This window comes from Sebastes fasciatus, chromosome 4 (genome assembly GCF_043250625.1).
Source record: "Sebastes fasciatus isolate fSebFas1 chromosome 4, fSebFas1.pri, whole genome shotgun sequence".
Lineage (NCBI taxonomy): Eukaryota > Metazoa > Chordata > Actinopteri > Perciformes > Sebastidae > Sebastes > Sebastes fasciatus.
The window spans coordinates 39,460,760-39,480,759 of record NC_133798.1 but is presented as its reverse complement, the minus strand read 5'-3'; the positions used below and the strand labels follow the sequence as shown (position 1 = coordinate 39,480,759).

General features: G+C 42.2%; 1 protein-coding gene across 13 annotated transcripts in view; it reads right to left on the bottom strand.

Annotated features, from left to right (window-relative positions):
- Positions 1-20,000, bottom strand: part of ppfibp1b (PPFIA binding protein 1b) — a 36,279-nt gene that overhangs the window by 11,230 nt on the left and 5,049 nt on the right. For 4 of the 13 annotated variants that reach the window (XM_074634186.1, XM_074634185.1, XM_074634183.1 and 1 more), the window contains exons 2-12: positions 13,690-13,771; positions 12,863-13,068; positions 10,418-10,507; positions 9,817-9,930; positions 8,709-8,843; positions 7,002-7,094; positions 5,440-5,532; positions 3,816-3,933; positions 3,624-3,668; positions 1,272-1,333; positions 1,092-1,176 (exon numbers count right to left, since the gene is read on the bottom strand). In XM_074634186.1, the coding sequence (XP_074490287.1) occupies positions 1,092-1,176; positions 1,272-1,333; positions 3,624-3,668; positions 3,816-3,933; positions 5,440-5,532; positions 7,002-7,094; positions 8,709-8,843; positions 9,817-9,930; positions 10,418-10,507; positions 12,863-13,068; positions 13,690-13,753 (1,105 nt within the window). In that variant the 5' untranslated portion in view covers positions 13,754-13,771. The remainder of the gene's footprint in view (positions 1-1,091; positions 1,177-1,271; positions 1,334-3,623; positions 3,669-3,815; positions 3,934-5,439; positions 5,533-7,001; positions 7,095-8,708; positions 8,844-9,816; positions 9,931-10,417; positions 10,508-12,862; positions 13,069-13,689; positions 13,772-20,000) is intronic. The other 9 variants (XM_074634189.1, XM_074634188.1, XM_074634190.1 and 6 more) reach the window with 5 other exon arrangements.

Below are 20,000 nucleotides of genomic sequence, written 5' to 3'. Positions count from 1 at the left end.
TAGAAACTCAGGGCAATAAAAATACACCGATAGGAAAACCAGCAGGCAAAAATTTAGTCTGTATCTCAGAATTGTGATTATTTGATTCTCTGTCTTTTGAGCCTCACATTCAAAAAACTAAAGTTGAAATTGTTTTTTTTTTTAGAAACAAAGTCTTGCTTTTCCTTCGAGGCCAAAAAGAGGCTTGTCGCTGCCACCTTTATGTCTGTGCTGGACTACGGCGATGTTACATACATTCATGCATCTTCTCAGAACCTACACAGGCTGGATACCGTCTACCAGGGAGCTCTGAGATTTATTAAGAATTGAAAGCCCTTATTGTACGCACCACTGCTCTTTGTATGGTAGGATGGTCTGCCTCGTCCACCCGTAGACTGAACCACCGCCGTGTTCTTATTTATAAGGCTATTCTCGGTCTGCTTCCATCTTACCTATACGGACCTACATCCTTCAAAGTACGGGAAGTTACCGTCTTCGCTCCCAGGACTTAATCCTACCAACTGTCCCCAAAGTCCGTACTGAACTGGGAAAAAGGGCGTTCCAGTCTGCTGCTCCGTCTTCTTGGAATCAGCTACAAAATGAGCTGAAACTTGGAGAGCTGGTCTCACTGAATGTCTTTAAAGTGCTTCTAAAAGACCTGGAAACAAGCACATCTGGCTGCAGATGTTTTGAATGCTGATGAATGTTTTTTGATACCTCATGATTCTGTAATTTGTCTTGTTTTTAAATTGTTATGTTTGTTTTATGTCTGTAACCGTGGAACTGTGCTGCTGCTGCCGATCTCGGCCAGGACACTGTTGGAAAAGAGATTTTTAATCTCAATGAGTTTTTACTCCTGGTGAAATAAAGGTTAAATAAAGGTTAAATAGAAATAAATAAAAAGTCTCTACAAGGGGATTTTCATATAAAGCCAGTGGCCAGCTGGAAAATTTGGAAATCATAATAAACCATGATATGCTGTGAAAAATGATTGTCAGTAATGTAAAGTATCCACATATGCGGTCAGAAGGCTGACTTAATGTATTTCCTCTTGATCTCGGACATTACACCATCACTCATTTACTCTGATAGAAGAGTTATCTATAGCTCACCTTTCTTCCCTTGAACTGACATCACCATGTCTTGAACTTTTTTATACCGCAGCAGCGACTGCTTCAGTTCCTCAATCTTACGATCCTGCAAAGGAAAAAGAAGATTAAGACGACAGTGAGGCAGATTGTTTCAGGAGGAGGAGAGTTCAATCATTTGATTTGATAACTTGTCAAACGTACCTTCTCTTCATTCGCTGCCATCAACGATTCAACTGCTTTTTTCATTCTCTGCACTTCCACATCTAACGAGGACAGAAGATCATTAGAAAGAAGTGTGGTGTTGACGGTGTGAAGTGTGAGGAGGGTTGCATAATAAACCTGAACACACAGGGGGGTGCAACTGGAGGATTTAACACATTCAGACCGTCAGACCGTCATTCCAGTAACATCACAGACACATTCTGCAGCTTTAGATTAGATTCATCATATCCGTGTGTGTGTGAGCAGGTGATTCACATAGTTCACTTTGGTAGAACATTTTCACTGAAGTCGGCGTTTACGGTTTCATTTATAAATTGTTGAAGTGGAAGCCAGCGAGGACGAGGAGAGAAACAGAGAGACAGATTTTTAATTATGGCTTTGTTGTGAAGTAGCAACGGCTGATCGGGATTAGAAAAGATCTGGGGCCGTATTACAGAAACTTCTTAATTTGTAGAGCCTATCTTAACTGTTTGGTAACCATGGTAATTAGGGATAGGTTAGATTTAGGGAAAAAACATTACAGTTGAATAGTTCTTAAGTCATCCTGTTCCTGTCCTACCTTAAGATGGGAAAAGTGTATTACACAAGCATCTTCCTGAAATCTTAAATAAACTCTCCTTATTTTAGGATAACTGTTAAACCTGCAGTAGTCAGTATATTTTTGGCATCATTGAGCTGACATCCCATAATAACCTTTCATCATATTGTAATTGAAGTGTTCTGAGAGAAAACTAGACTTGTGCTCCTCCTCATGGCTCTGTTTACAGGCTTTAGAACATCTAGCCCGTGACGGGAGACTTTAACCAATCACAGGTCATTTCAGAGAGAGAGAGCGTTCCTATTGGCTGAGCTCCGGTCATCTGACCAGAACTTGGCGTTCCTTCACCAGATGATTCTGAGGACATGTGAGGAGAGAAATAGACATTAACGTAACAGAATATTGATTCATATCTGATCAGCGCTGCCTAGTTTGACCGTTTGGTCGGAGTTCAGAGTGATTGACAGCTGGCTCTCATAGACGGCAGCTGGACAGCAGACCTCAGATCAGCTCTTACTGCTTGTTTTCCTCCGGTCTGTGAAATCTTGCAGATGCCGTTAGGAGCACCGGAGGACACCGAGGAACATGATTTTTTTCAGGTTACCTGTTTCATGTACTACTGTCACGTTATAGAGACCGTTTTATAAAAATAACTTTATTTTAAAATCATATTTGCTCCAATCTGCCTACTTCAGCTTAAAGCTGTCCTAACTTTCACGTCCAACACTTTTCTTCTGCTCTTTGGACTTCCTCTTCGTATCACCTGTCAGGGTACTTATTTTCTTTTAGATGGCATCAACACTCTGTTGGATGCCGGATACGGCGGAGACTGTCTGCTATCTCAGCCCGCTCTCTTTCTTTTATCTGGATGAGTTAGAGGATGTTGCCACCACCTCTAACTCATCTGTCTTCAATCTTAAGTGCCCGTACGTTTCAATGGGAAAAACAACGGTTGCAAAGTCGTTTACGAGTAGCCTTGGTTGCTAGGTAACAGACGTAAAGGTTGATGATAAGCGATGTTGGATTGAGTATTTAGGATTTCCTAACCTGAGATAAGATACGATGAAGTAAAATAAATAAGATAGGATTCCTAAAGTAGTTTTAGACTCAAGATAGGAAGTGTCTCTGATATGGCCCCAGATTCCAGCTGATTTGTGCGGTTCACACCGTTAAGAAAATAAAATCTGATGTAGGCCAATTTTGCCAGCAGTCGTAACCTTAGTGGTTAATTCTAGTGATGTAGACTAGAGAACTGTAGGGAGTCTGTGCACTGAATGACAAATGAAATTGCTCTACATAAGTGAAAGCTCGCTGACGGGGGAAGACAACACTGAACATGAAGACAATCCTACAGGTTAGCAGGGCACACACTGGTTGCTGTGTGAGCGGGGGGGGAGGTTTAGAGGAGTTTGAGGGGAGATACTGACGGGTACAGGAGGTGATTATTGTTGGAGGACATGAGGCAGGAGGATGAGTGAGCAGCCTGAATGGTTATGACAAACAACACAATTCATTCCTCATTCCTGTTGAAAACACAAAGCAGACATTCCTTGCTGCTGTTCCAGGCCGGGCTTTTGGGTGACCTTGGTTTTTTGTTCAGTTCAAAGTCCTTAAAAGTTGATAAGAGTTGAACAGATTGGTGATGTGGTGCTCCGTGGTCGGGTATTAGCACTCCGGTGGGTTATAATGGACAAGCTGAGTTGGGATGGCTCATGCTCGTTCATGCAGACGGGGGTTGAGAGATGGGTGCAGTAATAAAGTGCAAAATAAACAAGCATGAAAATAACCCTTACGTTTCTCTTTCAGCCTCTTTCTAAGAGTTTCATCTGGATGAGAGACTAAACAGGACAAAGAGTTATGAAACAGATTCTGCCTACTGCTTTGCTTTGCTAATTCTACGTAGATATTACCACTCAATCATGTGACATAAAGTTTAAACATCATGCACGCTCATCTTCAGTGAGGCTTGTGATTCGACTCCCCACCTCTCTCCGTGGGATCTGAACTGCTCGAGGCGATTGCTTTGAAGCCTGTCTCATCCTGTAGCCGCCTCATCTCTCCGTCTCTGCCCTCCAGCTGCCTCCTCAGCATGGCTAGCTCCTCCTGTCCAACAGAGGACAACAACAGTGAGGGTATTTCCTCCACACAGACACCACCTCCCCCACCCCCAAATCCACACGACAAAACAAACCACAACACAGAGGAGGTTCACAGACGCTGACGTGGCGTACAGGCACGCAGGCCACACCTGCTCTGAAGGGTAACGTGTGAGAGGTGAGTGGGTAAGCAGCGCTCATGACTGGGAGGTCGACCACAGCAGGACTCAAGCATGGAGACGGACAAATTAAACTGTAAGAGGTTTTAATGAAGATGATCAGGAAATAAATAAATGAGTGAGACAAGTTCAAAGAGGGATAAAGAAAGACGCAGAAAAACAGAACGCTGCCAACTCTTGAAAAAAAAAACACTAATGAAAGCATACCTGTGGTTTAAACTGGGGCCTTGAAGATGGGGAGTTAAAGGGACTGTTTGTAAGAATCCTAAATGTCTTGTTAACAGCTTCACTTGTGGCCATTAAGTCAACTAAAGTCAGCGTCCTGTTGCTGGCGCTTGTGCTCGCTCTACATAGACATGAAGGAGCATCGCTCAACACAGTGAGGAGACACACGTCAGCTAAAAGCACAATATCACTCTATATTTCAGCTGCTTGGCAGTAATGTTAGCTGACCAGACCAAGGTCTCTCCATGAATCAATGCTGATCCTAGTGTTGGCTTTTCCTGCCTCAGCCTCCCGACCGCGGCCGGAGGGAACGGGGGGAGACGCCGGAGTTTTGGTCGGAGACGATAACGTTTCTCTCTGCGGAGCCCCGTCACTTCACAAGACACGGGAAACCTCTGTTGGTCTGGAGGAGCTGCAGCAGTTATTTCTGCACAAACGTCCACTGAACATTCACTAGATATTCTCAGAGCTAAACTAACTCTTCTGCAGTGTGGAGTGAGCAGCATGCACGTGAGAGGGGGAGAGAGAGAGAGAAGGAGCGCGGTGTGTGAGTGAAGGCAGGCAGAGGAGCAGAGTACAGCAGAGACTCCGGTCCTGGAGACCAAAGCTACGGTCTCCCCCGCGTCCTCCGACCGCGGCCAACACTGTTTAACAGCTTCACTAGATACAACCAAGAGGTTTTGGTGCTTCACTGTAGTTTGTGTTGGAGTCTGAGTCTGAACAGCGGAGACACACGCGAGCGCGCATGAGACACCGACCCACAATGATTTATACGTGTAAGAAGTTACAAACAGTCCCTTTAAAGCAAACCTGTGGTTTAAACCGGTGACTTGTAGATGGAGAGTTAAAAAAAAGTGGTATTTCTGACCACACCTCACTTGATGCATGTCACTGTGCCGGTTTAGTAAATCAAGTGATTTCAGTGTTTCAGTGTGACATCATGTTGCCTAAAATGGTAAAAAAAAAAAAAAAAAAAACTGTCTGCAAACCAGATTGAATGATTTTTACCCTCAAAAGTAAAAAAAACATAAGAGGAGGAGCCAAAGGGAGAGGTCGGTCAAAACCAGTAATCATACAGCAAGCAAACAGTCATCCTGAGAAGAGCCAACCTTCATAGCCTGGAGTTTGTGCTCCTTCCTCTGTTTCTCATACTGCATCTGGCCCATTTTGATTTTCAGGCTAGAAAGCTTGGCCATTAGTGACTAGCAGCAGAGACAAACCCAGGAAGAGAGGAAATAGAGATGCAAGAAGTGAAAGATAAAAAGGAGGTCAAGAAGACGGAATACCTAAGATTCATAACCAAGATATTTACAGTACAATGAAATATAGACACTGTTGACCAACAGGGTGAAAACGTCTAGAGCAGTTTTACAATCTAGAAATGAAAAAGTTATCCTCATGATCAGATTGAGTCATAAATAACTAAATTCAGAGCCTAAAAAACAAACAACCACCAGAATCTACAAACCAGAGGAAATTCTAAATAAAACAAGAAGGTCTGTCAAAGTTAACGCGATAATGATGATGTGTTAAAGGTCCTATATTGTAAAAAGTGAGATTTTCATGTCTTTAATATTATAAAGCAGGTTTAAGTGCTTTATATAAATACTGTTAAACTATCAAAACGCTCAATATACAGAGATATACACACAGCCCGTATTCAAAAATTGTGCGTTTGAAACAAATGGTAAATGGACTTGCATTTATATAGCGCTCTTCTAGTCTTCCGACCACTCAAAGCACTTTACACTACATATCAGCATTCACACATTCACACACTGATGGCAGAGGCTGCTAAGGTGCCAACTTTGCCCATCAGGATCTAATCTAAATACTCATTCACACACCGATGGCTCTGCCTTCGGGAGCAGTTTGGGGTTAAGTGTCTTGCTCAAGGACACATCGACGTGTGACCCGGACCAGCCGGGTATCGAACCACCGAGCTTCCGATTGGTGGACAACCTGCTCTACCCTCTGAGCCACAGCCGCTCCAAACAAGCCTTCAGGATTTCTGTCGATTTGTGATGTCACAAATATACAATATTTAGACGGTTTTAAACATAAACATTCTAAATGTGTCCCAGTTTATTTCCTGTTGCAGTGGATGTGAATGACATCAGCTGACAGGAAGTAAACATGGACCCAAGTTGTTGCCTAGCAACGCAATTCTGTTGAAATGAGCTAAAAACGGAGCGTTTCAGACAGAGGGTGAATACAGGTATATTCAGGCAGACGATATGAGGAGAATAACGTTTTTTTTTTAACAATACAGTATGTAAACATGTTCTAGTAGAAACACAAAATACAGGTATGAACCTGAAAATGAGCACAATGTGGGACCTTTAACGCCACTAATTTCTTTAACGCATTAACGCAACTTGCGATTTTTAGGTCGTAGCAGGGTCAGTAGAGCGAAAGTACTGGTATCATATGAAATTAGAAAATACTTGATTAAATACTTGACTAATCTCCCTTTAAGGGACATTTTGAACGATAAAAAATTTAGGATTAATCGCAATTAACTATTTGAATCGATTCACAGCCCTAAAATAATAGTAAAAAAGATGTGTTTAGCTGGAGGAGACCGCTCCTGAGGATACATTAAGAGCCAGGAAAGAATGAGATGTGATTCATATAAACACTGGGAGAACACTTCCCTGGGACAACTCACCTTCGTGGTTTTAACTTTCTTTTCGTACTGTAGTTTTTCAGTCTCCAGATCTGTCATTCTGTACCGCAGTTCATTAATTTCAAGAATTAAATCCTGAAAGAACAGAATGTAAATATCACAGAACGGTAATAAAACAGCAAGCAGCCTCTTAAAATACTAATCATTCTTTTCAACTGATTTTCCAGTATCAGTTTCATTATGGCAGCTCTCACATTAAATAGAAAGCAACTCTGTAGGTTTGAAGGGACTGTGGATGCTTCAAAGCAGCAGCAGTGATAAAACAAGAGGAAGCTGCTTGAAGAAGAGAAGTGGTTTATGAGTTGTGAGGCGGAACGTGAACAGAAGAAGAGACGACTGCGCCGCTACAACAATAACATGACGTGTTTGAAAGCTTTCCGAGTGTTCTGCACGGTTCCTCTGGGACAGCAGAAGACTCCCCATCTCTGGTAAACAAATGGCTGACATCTTAATGTTTGTAAAGTACGGAGCCCCCCTAGACCCCGAGGAGAACGTTTTTATTAAGTTGTTCCCTCGAGTTACTAACTTGAATATTTTTCCCATTAAAAATTCACCAAAATTATGCAAAAGCATATTTTTCCAAAACAAGTGTTGTAGTACAGCTATGAGGAGATCATTGATGTGTAATTTTGGTGGTTCTACACTTAATACATAATACTGAAGTTATTGAATATTGTTCTCTTTTCGGCGTTGTACTTTGTAGACGGTCCCCGACCAATCTTTTTTTTCAGATCTTTTTTTGTCCGACATTTTTCTGATCTTTTGTTTCGGACATTTTTCAGACTTTTTTTGTCCGACATTTTTCAGATCTTTTTTCAGACTTTTACTCTCTGACATTTTTCAGTTTTTTTAGATCTTTTTTTTTCGGACATTTTTCAGGGGTTTTTTCAGATCTTATGTTTCAGAAATTTTTCAGATCTTTTTTTTCAGAATTTTTTTCCGGACATTTTTCAGTTCCTTTTTTTTTCCAGACTTTTTTGTCGGAAATTTTTCAGATCTTTTTTTCAGACTTTTTTTTCAGCCATTTTTTTCGGACATTTCTTCAGATCTTTTTTTTCTGACTTTTTTGTCCGACATTCTCACCGCCGTCTGCACATAGAGACCAATGTGTCCAGCTCGTTGTGATTAAAATGAGGTTGTAGCTAGTTGTCTACCTTACTACGGTTAGAAAGAGTCCTTGTTTGTGTTTTAACAACGTTTGTTATGAGTTATTGATCCGGGAAGTTTGAATCTGTCAATATCTTTACAACTTTACTGAAATACATCATCTACGGGGGCTCCGTACATCAGCAATGTCAGGAATGATCGGAAGAAGTGCTCTAACAAGCTACCTAACTCGAGGGAACAAGTTAATAAAACTTGTCTCCTAGGGGGTCTAGGGAGGCTTCGTAGTAAAGCCTTCGACGAGAGGGCAGTAAATTCAAATAAGGTCAAAAGGGAATCCACTCTGCACCGTAAGCCTTTTCATTTCTAATCACAACAAACACATCAGGCAGATTTCCCATGGATAGTTCAGTGAATGTTACTCAACACACAGCTGCTTTGACGGTAAAATGAGAATCCCTCTCCCACACAGGTGTCAGACAACATGAATGAGGGTTTGTTTGGTGTGTGTGGGCAGAGAGGAAAGAGAGAAAGGACACAGGCAGAAACCAAAATAATTTCTGTCCTGAGAATTAGCTCACATACCTCGCTGTCCCTAAATCTGTCATCAAAGTCAAGTCTGTCCTTCTCCTCCATGGTGTTCAGCTTCATCTTTAGTTTGGACACTTCAGATATCAGTTCTTGCTTCTGGTTCTCCAGAGTGTTTCGGCACAGAAGCTCCTACAAAGACAAATGGAGACGGTTACAAGTGGATGTTGTGGTTGCTGTGTTGTCAGTAGTAGCAGGGCAAACAACATCGGCAGTATGTTGTTGTAAATATTTAATATAATAATAATATTAGAGATTATTCAGTGCTAAAGGTAGACATAGAAATCAGCCAGCTTTATCTCAGTAGCTGACAACAAGCACAAAGAGAAGCCCCTGCTACACCCAACACCAGCAGCACACAGGTTAATATGCATTTATCAAACACAGCAGATGTTTGTTGACAGAAGGACATGAACTCAGATCTTTAAAGGTCCCCTATTAAACATCAATATCTGTCCCCGGTGTGTCTACAGACCACCGTAGTGTCAGAGAAGACCATCCTCCCTCTTTTTCTCCTGCTCCATCTCTCAGAAGATGTGAACTCTGATCAGAACCTCCTTCCCCCGATCACGTCAAAGATTCTTTTCATGCCATATTTGGGTTTCCTGGTGGAACGCGAGTACAACCTCTAGCGACGTGACCCCGCCCACGGAGTCTCTGCTGGATCTCTCGCTGTCCGCCATTGTTCTCCTCGCTATAATCCCGGACCTGCTAACAGGACGAGCAAAGCATGTTCATACTTCTGTTAGTCTGCAAGAACCAGCAGAAAAGTCTTCATGCAGTCCCATCATCTGAGGACGTGAAGACTCACTTCAAACTGAAGCTCTGGATGGATCCGTACCGGCTGTCTGGGACTCTCCTTCAAACCAGGAAGTTTGTCATGTTTATGTTGTTTTAGTTTCTGTTTCTTTAGCAGACTGTTAATGTTAGCATGTTGCGCGGCTAACGCGGCTCGCTTTCATTGTGGCTCCACCAGCTTTGCCAGAAATGAGCATAATATGAGACCTTTAAAGTTAAAAGTGGGTGGCTCTTGATCCTGAGCTATATTACATATGAAACACATGCACACATACACACACACATACACATACACATACACACACACCTGTTGCAGCATCTCCTCAGTGGCGTTGAGTTTCTCCCTGTGCTCGTCCAAACACAAGTCCAGGTCTCGAATCTTCTCTCCCTGAGCCTCCACCTGGTCTGTCAGCACACTCACCTGCATGGAACCAAGAAGCTTTATTAGCTGTCCCAAATATTAGAGTTTATCAGCTGGCTGCACGACCTCGTTACAGAGCTGAGTGGATTCATAACGACCCAGAGTCAGCACCGCTAGATTTGGAATAAATAAATCAATCTGTCGACTGTAATGGACTGAGCGCCTCCTTATCCTCATACACGTATACGACATACACTGCTACTACATATCTATACTTTATTTATTGATTTTGAATTAATTGTGAATGTTGCTTGTGTACAATCATCTCTTAGTATATGATGTGCTGTGTATATCGTCTGTCAGGGATCTAAGTCTGTTGTTTAGTTCTTGTGGCCACTGTGTGATGCTGTATTGTTGGTTTTGTGTTTAAAAGCATAATAACGATATTGTTGAAGATATTTATTTCTATCTAACATAAATATATATCTTAAGACACCTGAGTCTTTGTGGAACTGGTGAGATGATCTAAAAGTTGCTGGATGTGTACCTGAAGAACCAGAGACTCCTTATCATTTTCTATCCGGGAAAGCCTTTCCTGGTAGTGGTCACCCCCGCTCAGAGAGATGTGCCCGTTGGACTGCAGGGACAGAAGAACATATGGATTAGAAGCACGAAGGGGAACTCAGATAAGTTATTAATTCTGCTGATCTTAACAACCTTTGAGGTTTCAGTGCCTAATAATGATCTCAGATTAAATGCAATCGGCTACGCTGCTTTATCCTGCACAAACAAAACCCTACATGGCTGAGAAGAAGGCTCACATTCAGACTGCTGTGCACAGAGTGACTTACAGCATTACACAAAAACTCTGGCATTTCTCTGGCCAGCAGCCCGTCGCTCTCCCAAACACCACTCTGGTTCCCAAGAAGTCAGCGTGTTTCTTGCAGCACACTGGCCGGGACATTGACAACACCAGCATTTCATCTTGCATTCCCAGGGAACTCAGCGGAGGAGGACGGTCATGTTTTCGCTTAGCAAACAAGTAGGTCGTCTGCTTTCACACAGCACTGTTTGCCCATGCTTGTCTGCATCCTCAGAGTTTTAATGCAGCACACAGAGCAGAGCACAATCAGCAGCAAACCAGATGTGCTTAACGCTTGTTTGCAGCACATTGTGTCCAACCACTGCAGACAAAACCTCCTCCACGGTGACACAGCTTCAACGGATTCAGACTTTGGAAGTGTTGCTTTCTTTAGTTCTACATTTTACATCTTTAACAACAAGATGTGTGACATTACCAGTGGAACTGATCTGACCTGAGGCTACAGTGGTCTGATGAAAAGAGAAAAAGAGTCAATATGACTGGATTTTATGATCTTCAGTTCCAGTTATTACGCTCAAAGATTAACAACAAACATATTCTTGTTCTCGACTGATGACGATCACCTAATCTGTTCAATATCTCCAACACTGTGTCATGGTACGTGTCCACAGGCTCCGTCCTTTCCACGCTTCCCATTCATTGTCTATGTAAGCAGCCCTGCAATGCATTCTGGTAGCGTGGCGGCGCGATTCGAGAGACGGAGCGTAAAGCATGAAGTTGAACTCTAGTCTACTTTATGCATCTCATATCTACTTTCCTCTCGAAACTCTCTAGAAACTTTTAAAATAAATGTTGTTGATCCAAAATAAAGACAGATTCAGCAGCTGCAGGATTATACTCGCCTCAAATGTTTTCAGAAACACATTTCCGTGAACTATTTTTGTGAAATAAGAGAAGAAAGTTTCCGAACGAGCCTCCAAATTGTTTTCCGGTTTGAAAGCTGGACGGAGGGAAAGTGTTCTTCCAATCAGGTGGGGAGAGCCTTGTGTCTAGTGACAGCCCACCAAGCGTCCAATGCTGGGAAGCGGTGCGTCCCTTCGCGATAAAAAACGCCCACGGTGCGTCGCGTGGCGGTTGCGTCGCGTGAGCGGCTGCGTGATTGACGCGTCCGGTGAGCGGCTGCGTGAATGACGCGTCGTGTGTTCAGAACTTTCTTTCTACATAGAGTTTGCCTTTCATAATGACCATTTCATTTCATTATAAATGTCATTATATTTATTTTAGACAGAGAAAGGTTACGAATCATGTGGCAATTTGTAAATAATAGTAATAATCCACCATTAAAACCCCGTACTATATTCATTCATGGAGCTCTCCAAGTCACTGCATGTTGTACAACACTGTCTGGCACATATTTCAGAATAAAAGCCTCGTGTTAACAAATGAAGGAATCTGTCCACAGAAAAAAAACACTTGAGGGCTTTTATTTTGAAATGAAAGCAGGAAGTGTTGATTTAGAAACAAGTCTTTACTTTTTACTTTTCATCTCCGTAATATTTTCTACAGATACAGACATGGAAACTGTAGTAATGTTTCTGGTATGATGTCAATAGATCACTTTCACAGTCTGTTGTTTCTGTGAACCGCACGGCTCGCGTCAAAAATAGGTGAGACCTTGAATCTCTAGAAGAGACGCAGCTGACTAGCAGCTGACAAGCAGCCGAGCCGTACGTGAGACGCGCAGTGTGGCTGCTCTAACCTGTCAACACGGACGCTGAAATAAAAAAACAACAGGTAACACGCGCTGCTGACATTCCCGGTGTGGACGAGGCTAGAGTCTCATGCAGCCTGCATGTGTCTGTGACCACCCCTCCACTCCACTAGGGGTCCCGGTGTCTTTTTGCTGGTTCTCCTTTGTTTTGCAGGAGAGAGGGTCGTCAGAATGATGAGCCACACCTGGGCTTGGTGTGGTGGGGATAAAAGCTCCATCCCTTCCCACAGAGGATCTCTCTCTTCCTTTGTTTAGTTATTTATTGTTAGTTTGTTAAATAAATGCCTTTTATTATTTTAAAACTCGTCTGGTCTCCCATTTTTGTTGCACCCTTTGAGCCGGGTTGTAAAAAATGGGGGCTCGTCCGTAACAGTGTCTTTCCTACATGTACATCTTACCAGGTGACCGTGAAGCCACTCGACCAGACTGTCAGCTGTGGAGTCAGGGATCTGGCAGCGTAGACTCTCTCTTTCCTCTGTGTCCATTAACTCCAGGACGCTCCTTAGGTCTTCCAACAGGTGAAGCGCCCGCAGGCTGCCCATGAAAGGAGAGGTGGGTGACTGGCAGTCATACAGCCCGTTGGAGTAGTCCAGAGCCTTGGAGCCTGAGGTAAAGAAGCACAACGTTAGGAGGGGCTTGAATCCAAAGAAAGACCATCTCATACTTCACAAAGTCATTACTTAGACAGGTTTTACTAACAGCACAAAGGCGACATGATATTTTCATTGGCTCATGTTCTGACAGTGAATTCCATGTGTCATACAAGGAACACGACGTTTAACACTTTCTTATATATCACTAATAATATTGTTTGTACTAAATGGGCAGTCTGCCATCATAGGCTGGACTAAAGGGAATAATGACAATCATAAAAATCATGTTATGTGGAGACGACCATCTGACCATCTGAGCATCCAGTTTGTAAAGTCCTTTGCAACAACATGGTGTGGGAAAATTAAATCAAATGATCCATTAATACATAATACAAGCTGGTATTTACACTGGTGAACATAGCTAGAAGCCACGCGGCCTAAAGGAGCACAGAATAAATGCTAAAGCCTTTCTGACAAACACGGAGTTCCAAACATCACGTGATGTTTAAAATGTCAGCTCTGCAACAAACCACAAGTCTTATCAATGTTTACTCAACCTGGAGGGTTTTTATCTATCAGAGACTTCTAGGAATCAGAACATGATTCTGCTAAATGCTATAGAAGAACTTTACCTGCTATAATGCCATCCATCTGCTCCAGGGCAGCTGCCAACATGTCGCTGGCATCAGCCATCATCTTTAGTCACTGATGAATCTGGAAGGAACAATGAAACCATGTAAGAATAATACATGCTTTAAGACCTTCTTCCCTAATAATACAGATGTTGAACAGATGATGAGGCCCAGAAATGCACAATTATTCCAAATCATGTTAAGCAGTGCATTTAAATATTTATACATAAATATCTCTACACTTGCGTTGTGTACCAATCAGTAGCACATGAAACGAAAACAAGGAATCACACATTAAACAGAAAGGAGTTTAATATTAAAGGTCTCGTATTGTAAAAAGTGAGATTTTCATGTCTTTTATGTTATAAAGCAGGTTTAAGTGCTTTATATAAATACTGTTAAACTATCAAAACGCTCAATATACGGAGAAATACACACAGCCCGTATTCAGAAATGCGTTTGAAACAAGCCGTTAGGATTTCTGTCCATTTGTGATGTCACAAATATACAATATTTAGACCATTACACGGTTTTAAACATAAACATTCTAAATGTGTCCCAGTTTATTTCCTGTTGCAATGGATGTGAATGACATCAGCTGACAGGAAGTAAACATGGACCCAAACTGTTGCCTAGCAACGCAATTCCATTGAAATTAGCTAAAACGGAGTGTTTCAGACAGCGGGTGAATACAGGCATATTCAGAAAGACAGTATGAGGAAAATAAAGTTTTTTTGAACATTACATCATGTTAACATGTTCTAGTAGAAACACAAAATACAAGTATGAACCTGAAAATGAGCACCATATGGGACCTTTAAGACATCCACGATTATTGTGACTATTAACCCGGCAGCGTGACGCACACTGATAATAATCACAGTTTAGTCTGGAATGGAGTAAAACAAATTGTGGCAGCTGCTTTGCGTGCTTGAGATGTGAACATCAACAGCGTAGGAAGGAACAGGACAAATCCGGCAAAACTGTTACAGACTAGTGCAGGTCAGCTTTTTAGGCAAATAAAGTGCAGTACTGTTGGCGTAAGCATGTGATTACAAAAGGTTCCCACCCAGGAATTAGGCTGCAACGGCAGTACATCCTAGGACAGAGCCTGCTAAAATAGCATGTATGTGAGATGGGTTTGATGGTACTGAAACATCCAGTTTCATTTATATACAATACACTGCAGGACATTGAGCAAGTAGATGTGAGCTGTATATAAAAGGACTGGGAAAAAGACCTAGGGATAGAAATAGCTGAGAACATCTGGGACAAGATCTTGAAGTATGTTCACATTTGTTCTTTGAATGCCAGTTTAAGATTCTACACAGGTTACATTACTCTACAGTAAAGATACATACACGTGTCCAAGCAGATGCAGATTTACTCCATAGCTATGCACTATGCCCTAAAATACAGGACTTTGGGGTTGCAATATTCTCATTCTTTTCAAAGATTTTAAAGTCCAAATAAGACCAGATCCCCTTTTGGTTATACCGGGAGCTTCCGAAAGCTCTAAAATCCTACAGAACACACAACATCATCTCCTGTCCCATGGCCAAAGAGGTGCCAACATTTAAATATAATAACATAACAACACTGACTGACACCCTTACCCACCAAGAAAGAATCCGATTCACCCTTAATGACAGACTGGAGGTATTTAAGTGGCCTTAAAGTATTGTCTGTGTTTTTGTTTTTCCTTTAACTACTTATGTAGTATCTTTGTATTTGCTTGTCTCCGGTTTTGTTTGCCTTTAGTTCCTAGTATTGTCTGTTTTTGTTGATATATATCAGAAATGTGGCATGATAAACACCCCATAGAAGTCTGTATCACTGACATGCACATGCTTCCTAATAAAACGGGTTTGATGGTACTGAGCGATATGTCAGAGAAGCACCCCATCTAAACGGTTACACGATGACCAGGATGTCTGTGGCAGCTAAAACACAGAACAGACTGAAACACAAACATCTGGAAGAAAAGGAGCTCTGCTGAGTTGTTCTGCCTGGTTGGTCTCTATGCTGCGGAGATCTGGTGTTTCTTTTTGTCAGAGCGAGTGATGAATAATGCATTTCAGAATATCAATCAGGCCATTTACCTAAAATATTGGCACAATGAATGTCCTGCCAAGAGGACACTGGACACTTTGTTTGGAGTGGAGATACATTTTAGTGTCCCGGTCTTGGACATCTGCCCGAGCAGCACAACAGACTCTTTATCTTTGGACGTTTTAATCAAAAGGCTCTGCTGTATATTCACGCATGCTTAAACACACATGCATGCACATACACACACACACACCTCTTCCTTTAATCAGCTGCCTCACATCCTGGGAGTGCCCGACACTGGGACGTAGAACCATTTACAAACTTTATGGAAACCACCCACAGACCTAACGCTGTTATTTCAGCATTCCTGTGGGCACATTTTCCATTATGTGTAAAATAAGCATGCACTAAAACATAAGAATTGTCACAACACACACACACACACACACACACACACACACACACACACACACACACACACACACACACACACACACACACACACACACACACACACACACACACACACACACACACACACACAGCAGGCTGAGAGGAGATGAGAGGAACCAGCATGCCGTCAGCTCCACAGTAAACTGCTGAGTGGTTTCCAACAGTTAAAATGTGAATGCTGCTCTCAGGCTGCCTTCAGCGACTGCTTCTCTCACTTCTTCTACAAACGGGACAAGCAGACGAATGACATTCAAAAAGGGCAGAAAACAAGATCTAACAGTTATTTACAAAAGAATTTACAATGAATGTTCTGCTATGATTTTAAAATGTTTTTATACTTAGGTTAGGAAACAATGTACTCAGATTACTTGACAAATTCAAGAGATGACATTTCAATGGGTGTGTTTTCAGAGGGAACCTATAAAACCAGCAATGGTGCAAGACCCAGTATGAGCAGCACCGCGTGGCATCTCATCAGACAGACTTTAGACAGAAATACAGAAGAACAAAACGATAACACACATATTTATGAACTCCTTGATGCAGGTTCTAAAGCGAAAATATTATGCTAAAAAGAAAAAGGAAATGGATGGAATGAACCTTCCTAAATCCATGTAGGGGTGTAACGATACGTTGATCTGGGTCAATATATTGATTCAATGATCAATGATCCAATATCATCGATGCAAAATAGGGATGTTAATAATTAACCGTTCAGCCGTTAACCGACATTAAGCATTTAACAGAAATGTTAATAATTAATCAAAAAGCTGAGAAAAACTCGTCACTTAAAGGAGAAAAAGCTGGTCCACCTTAATAGTCCACCTTAAGAGGCGGAGCCGGCGTTACAGATACAGGAAGTTGTCTCCCGTCTATAGCTCGCTGAGCGGAGTAGTTGTAGCCTCGTAGCATTTATTCACCAACAAATAAAGTGTACACACACTGTCTGCTACACCTACGATCACAGCTAGAACGCCACCAACAACACAGTCGGTCGGAAACTCGCTGAAGTTACACCCTGCTGACAGAGCGGATGTGTGTGACTACAGCGAGCACGGAGCAACCCGCAACGCTAGCAGCTGCTAACGTAGCACAAACACACACACTGTATGTTGGACAATCGCTATCGTTAATCCAGACAGACAGAGTGGCGTTCCGCCGGGCAGACACACAGCTGACAACTAAACTAAACTAAATGTGCGGTGGAGACTTTTACTGGGAAAGTGGCTGCATGTCCGCGACACTACACGCAGCATCATAGCTGCTAAGTTAACGCTCCCGGACGCTGAACTGGAGACAGTGAACGCAGCATGGTAGCTGTTAAGTTAACGCTCCCGGACGGTGAACTGGAGACAGTGAACGCAGCATCGTAGCTGCTAAGTTAACGCTCCCGGACGGTGAACTGGAGACAGTGAACGCAGCATCGTAGCTGCTAAGTTAACGCTCCCGGACGGTGAACTGGAGACAGTGAACGCAGCATCGTAGCTGCTAAGTTAACGCTCCCGGACGGTGAACTGGAGACAGTGAACGCAGCTGGTGCACCGCTGCATGTGAGGCACAAATCTTGCCTGTTAACGGTTAATAATCGGTTAACGCGGGTCGGTTATCGGTTAAGAACATTTTTAAAAATTAGCATCCCTAGGCTGAATCGAATCAGATATAAATTGTATTGTGGCAGACTTTGTGATATCAGCAAATATCATATCGTTGCCCAAAGAATCAATATAATATCATATTGTGATGAAACTTGTGATACCTATTTCAAGTACAATCCACTGCAGATTCAGGGAGGACCTTCTTTGCAGTTACAAGTTGACAACTCAGAAAATGTATCTGTGCTGTGGAGGATCTAATGGAAAAAAGAAGTAGAGACCATCACGCTAAACCGGGCCAGGGGCGTAAAGTGTTAGTGTGTGTGTGGGAGATGGACTCTGCATTCTGCATGGTTGCTAGGCGGTCACAAAATCTGTCCACAGACATATAAACACCTGGCAAAGTACTTCAAAACCACATCAGTAGTAGTTGTACTTCCCGCTAGGGAAGGTGTCTCCAGGACACATTTTGCCATGATCACACATCCACACACTCAGACTCACAAGGGAAAAACAATGCCAGTGTCGCTGTCACGCTGGCAACCATCTCACTACATTTTCAACAACAAATGCCCAGCAGAGAGCCAGCCAGTCTTGAACAGCACAGAATAGACAGAGTTTGTATCATGATGACTCAAACTGGAATGAAGGCCTGCAGGGCATCCCCCTTCAAATACCTGAGTCAGCTCTTCTCTCACAGGAAGAAAGGCAAATATGGGTAAAGTTAACACGTGGCTTTCAGCAAACACACTTCAAACACATCAGGCCAAGACCAGACACGCTGCTCAGAAACCTGCTGTCCATGTGTCAATCAATGCTAAACAAAAGACCGTCTCTTCCATGGCATCATCCTGTATTCAGTGGACATAAGAGTCCAGAAAGATCTCAGCACAAAGAAAGCCTAATTACAGAGAAGTGCACTCAGTCCTAAAGACCTGGGATGCCTCCATGGTCATATGTAAATATAAGAGGGTTGTCTGGCAAGCAGGCAGGATTACTTTGCCTATGCTGTCTTTACTTAAGTGGATCAGAGAGTTTAAAGGTCCCATCTTGTAAAAAGTAAGATTGTCATGTCTGTTATAGTATAAAGCAGGTTTAAGTGCTATATAAATAATGTGAAAGTATTGAAACGTTCAATATACGGAGTAATACGCACAGCCCGTATTCAGAAATTGTGCGTTTGAAACAAGCCGTCAGGATTTCTGTCCATTTGTGATGTCACAAATATACAATATTTAGACCATTACACAGTTTTAAACGTAAACATTCTTAATGTGTCCCAGTTTATTTCCTGTTGCAGTGGATGTAAATAACTTCAGCTGACAGGAAGTAAACATGGACCCAAACTGTTGCTTAGCGTTCAATTCCATTGAAATGAGCTAAAACGGAGCGTTTCAGACAGAGGGTGAATACAGGTATATTCAGACAGACAGTATGAGGAAAGTAACAGGTTTTTTTTTTATATTAAAGCATGTAAACATGTTCTAGTAGAAACACAAAATACAAGTATGAACCTGAAAATAAGCACGATATGGGACCTTTAAGGGCGGCAACAAATGATTATTTTCTTGATTAATCCATTAATCGTTTGTCTAAATGACAGAAAATAGTGTCCGTTATGATTTCCAAGAGCACAAGGGGGCATCTTCACATTGCTTGTACTGAATAAATATTGAGTTAACTATTACATATGACAAAGAAAATCAGCAAATCCTCACATTAGAGCAATGTTTGGCATTTTTGCTTGGAAACCAATTCATCGACTACTAAGACGGATCGGATGCATTTTCTGTCAATCCACTAATTGAAAAAAAGAAAAAGTGTGTTTTTATGGAGGACATATCTGCACCTGTACTGGCCTGTAAGTATGTATTTCATCTGTGCAAGCTTGCTATCCAAGGAGACATCTCAAACATCCCAACAAGCAAGCATCACTCTCTTCAACAAAGTCTCACTGTCTGCCCTTCTTTAAGCACCACTTACACCAACCATAGGACACACAGAGAAGGCTATTGTTCATGGTAGCGGGGTATTTTGATTGAGAGGCATGAGAAGACAAAGACAGAAAAAAAAAAAAAAATGCAATGTTACGCTACAGTGCACATGACATTCGCAACAACACCTGCCAGCAACATAACCAAAAGAAAGAAAAAAATGCATTCAAAAAGCAATCTTGCCCTTTGGTGAAAACAGCCATATAATTCATGGAGACAT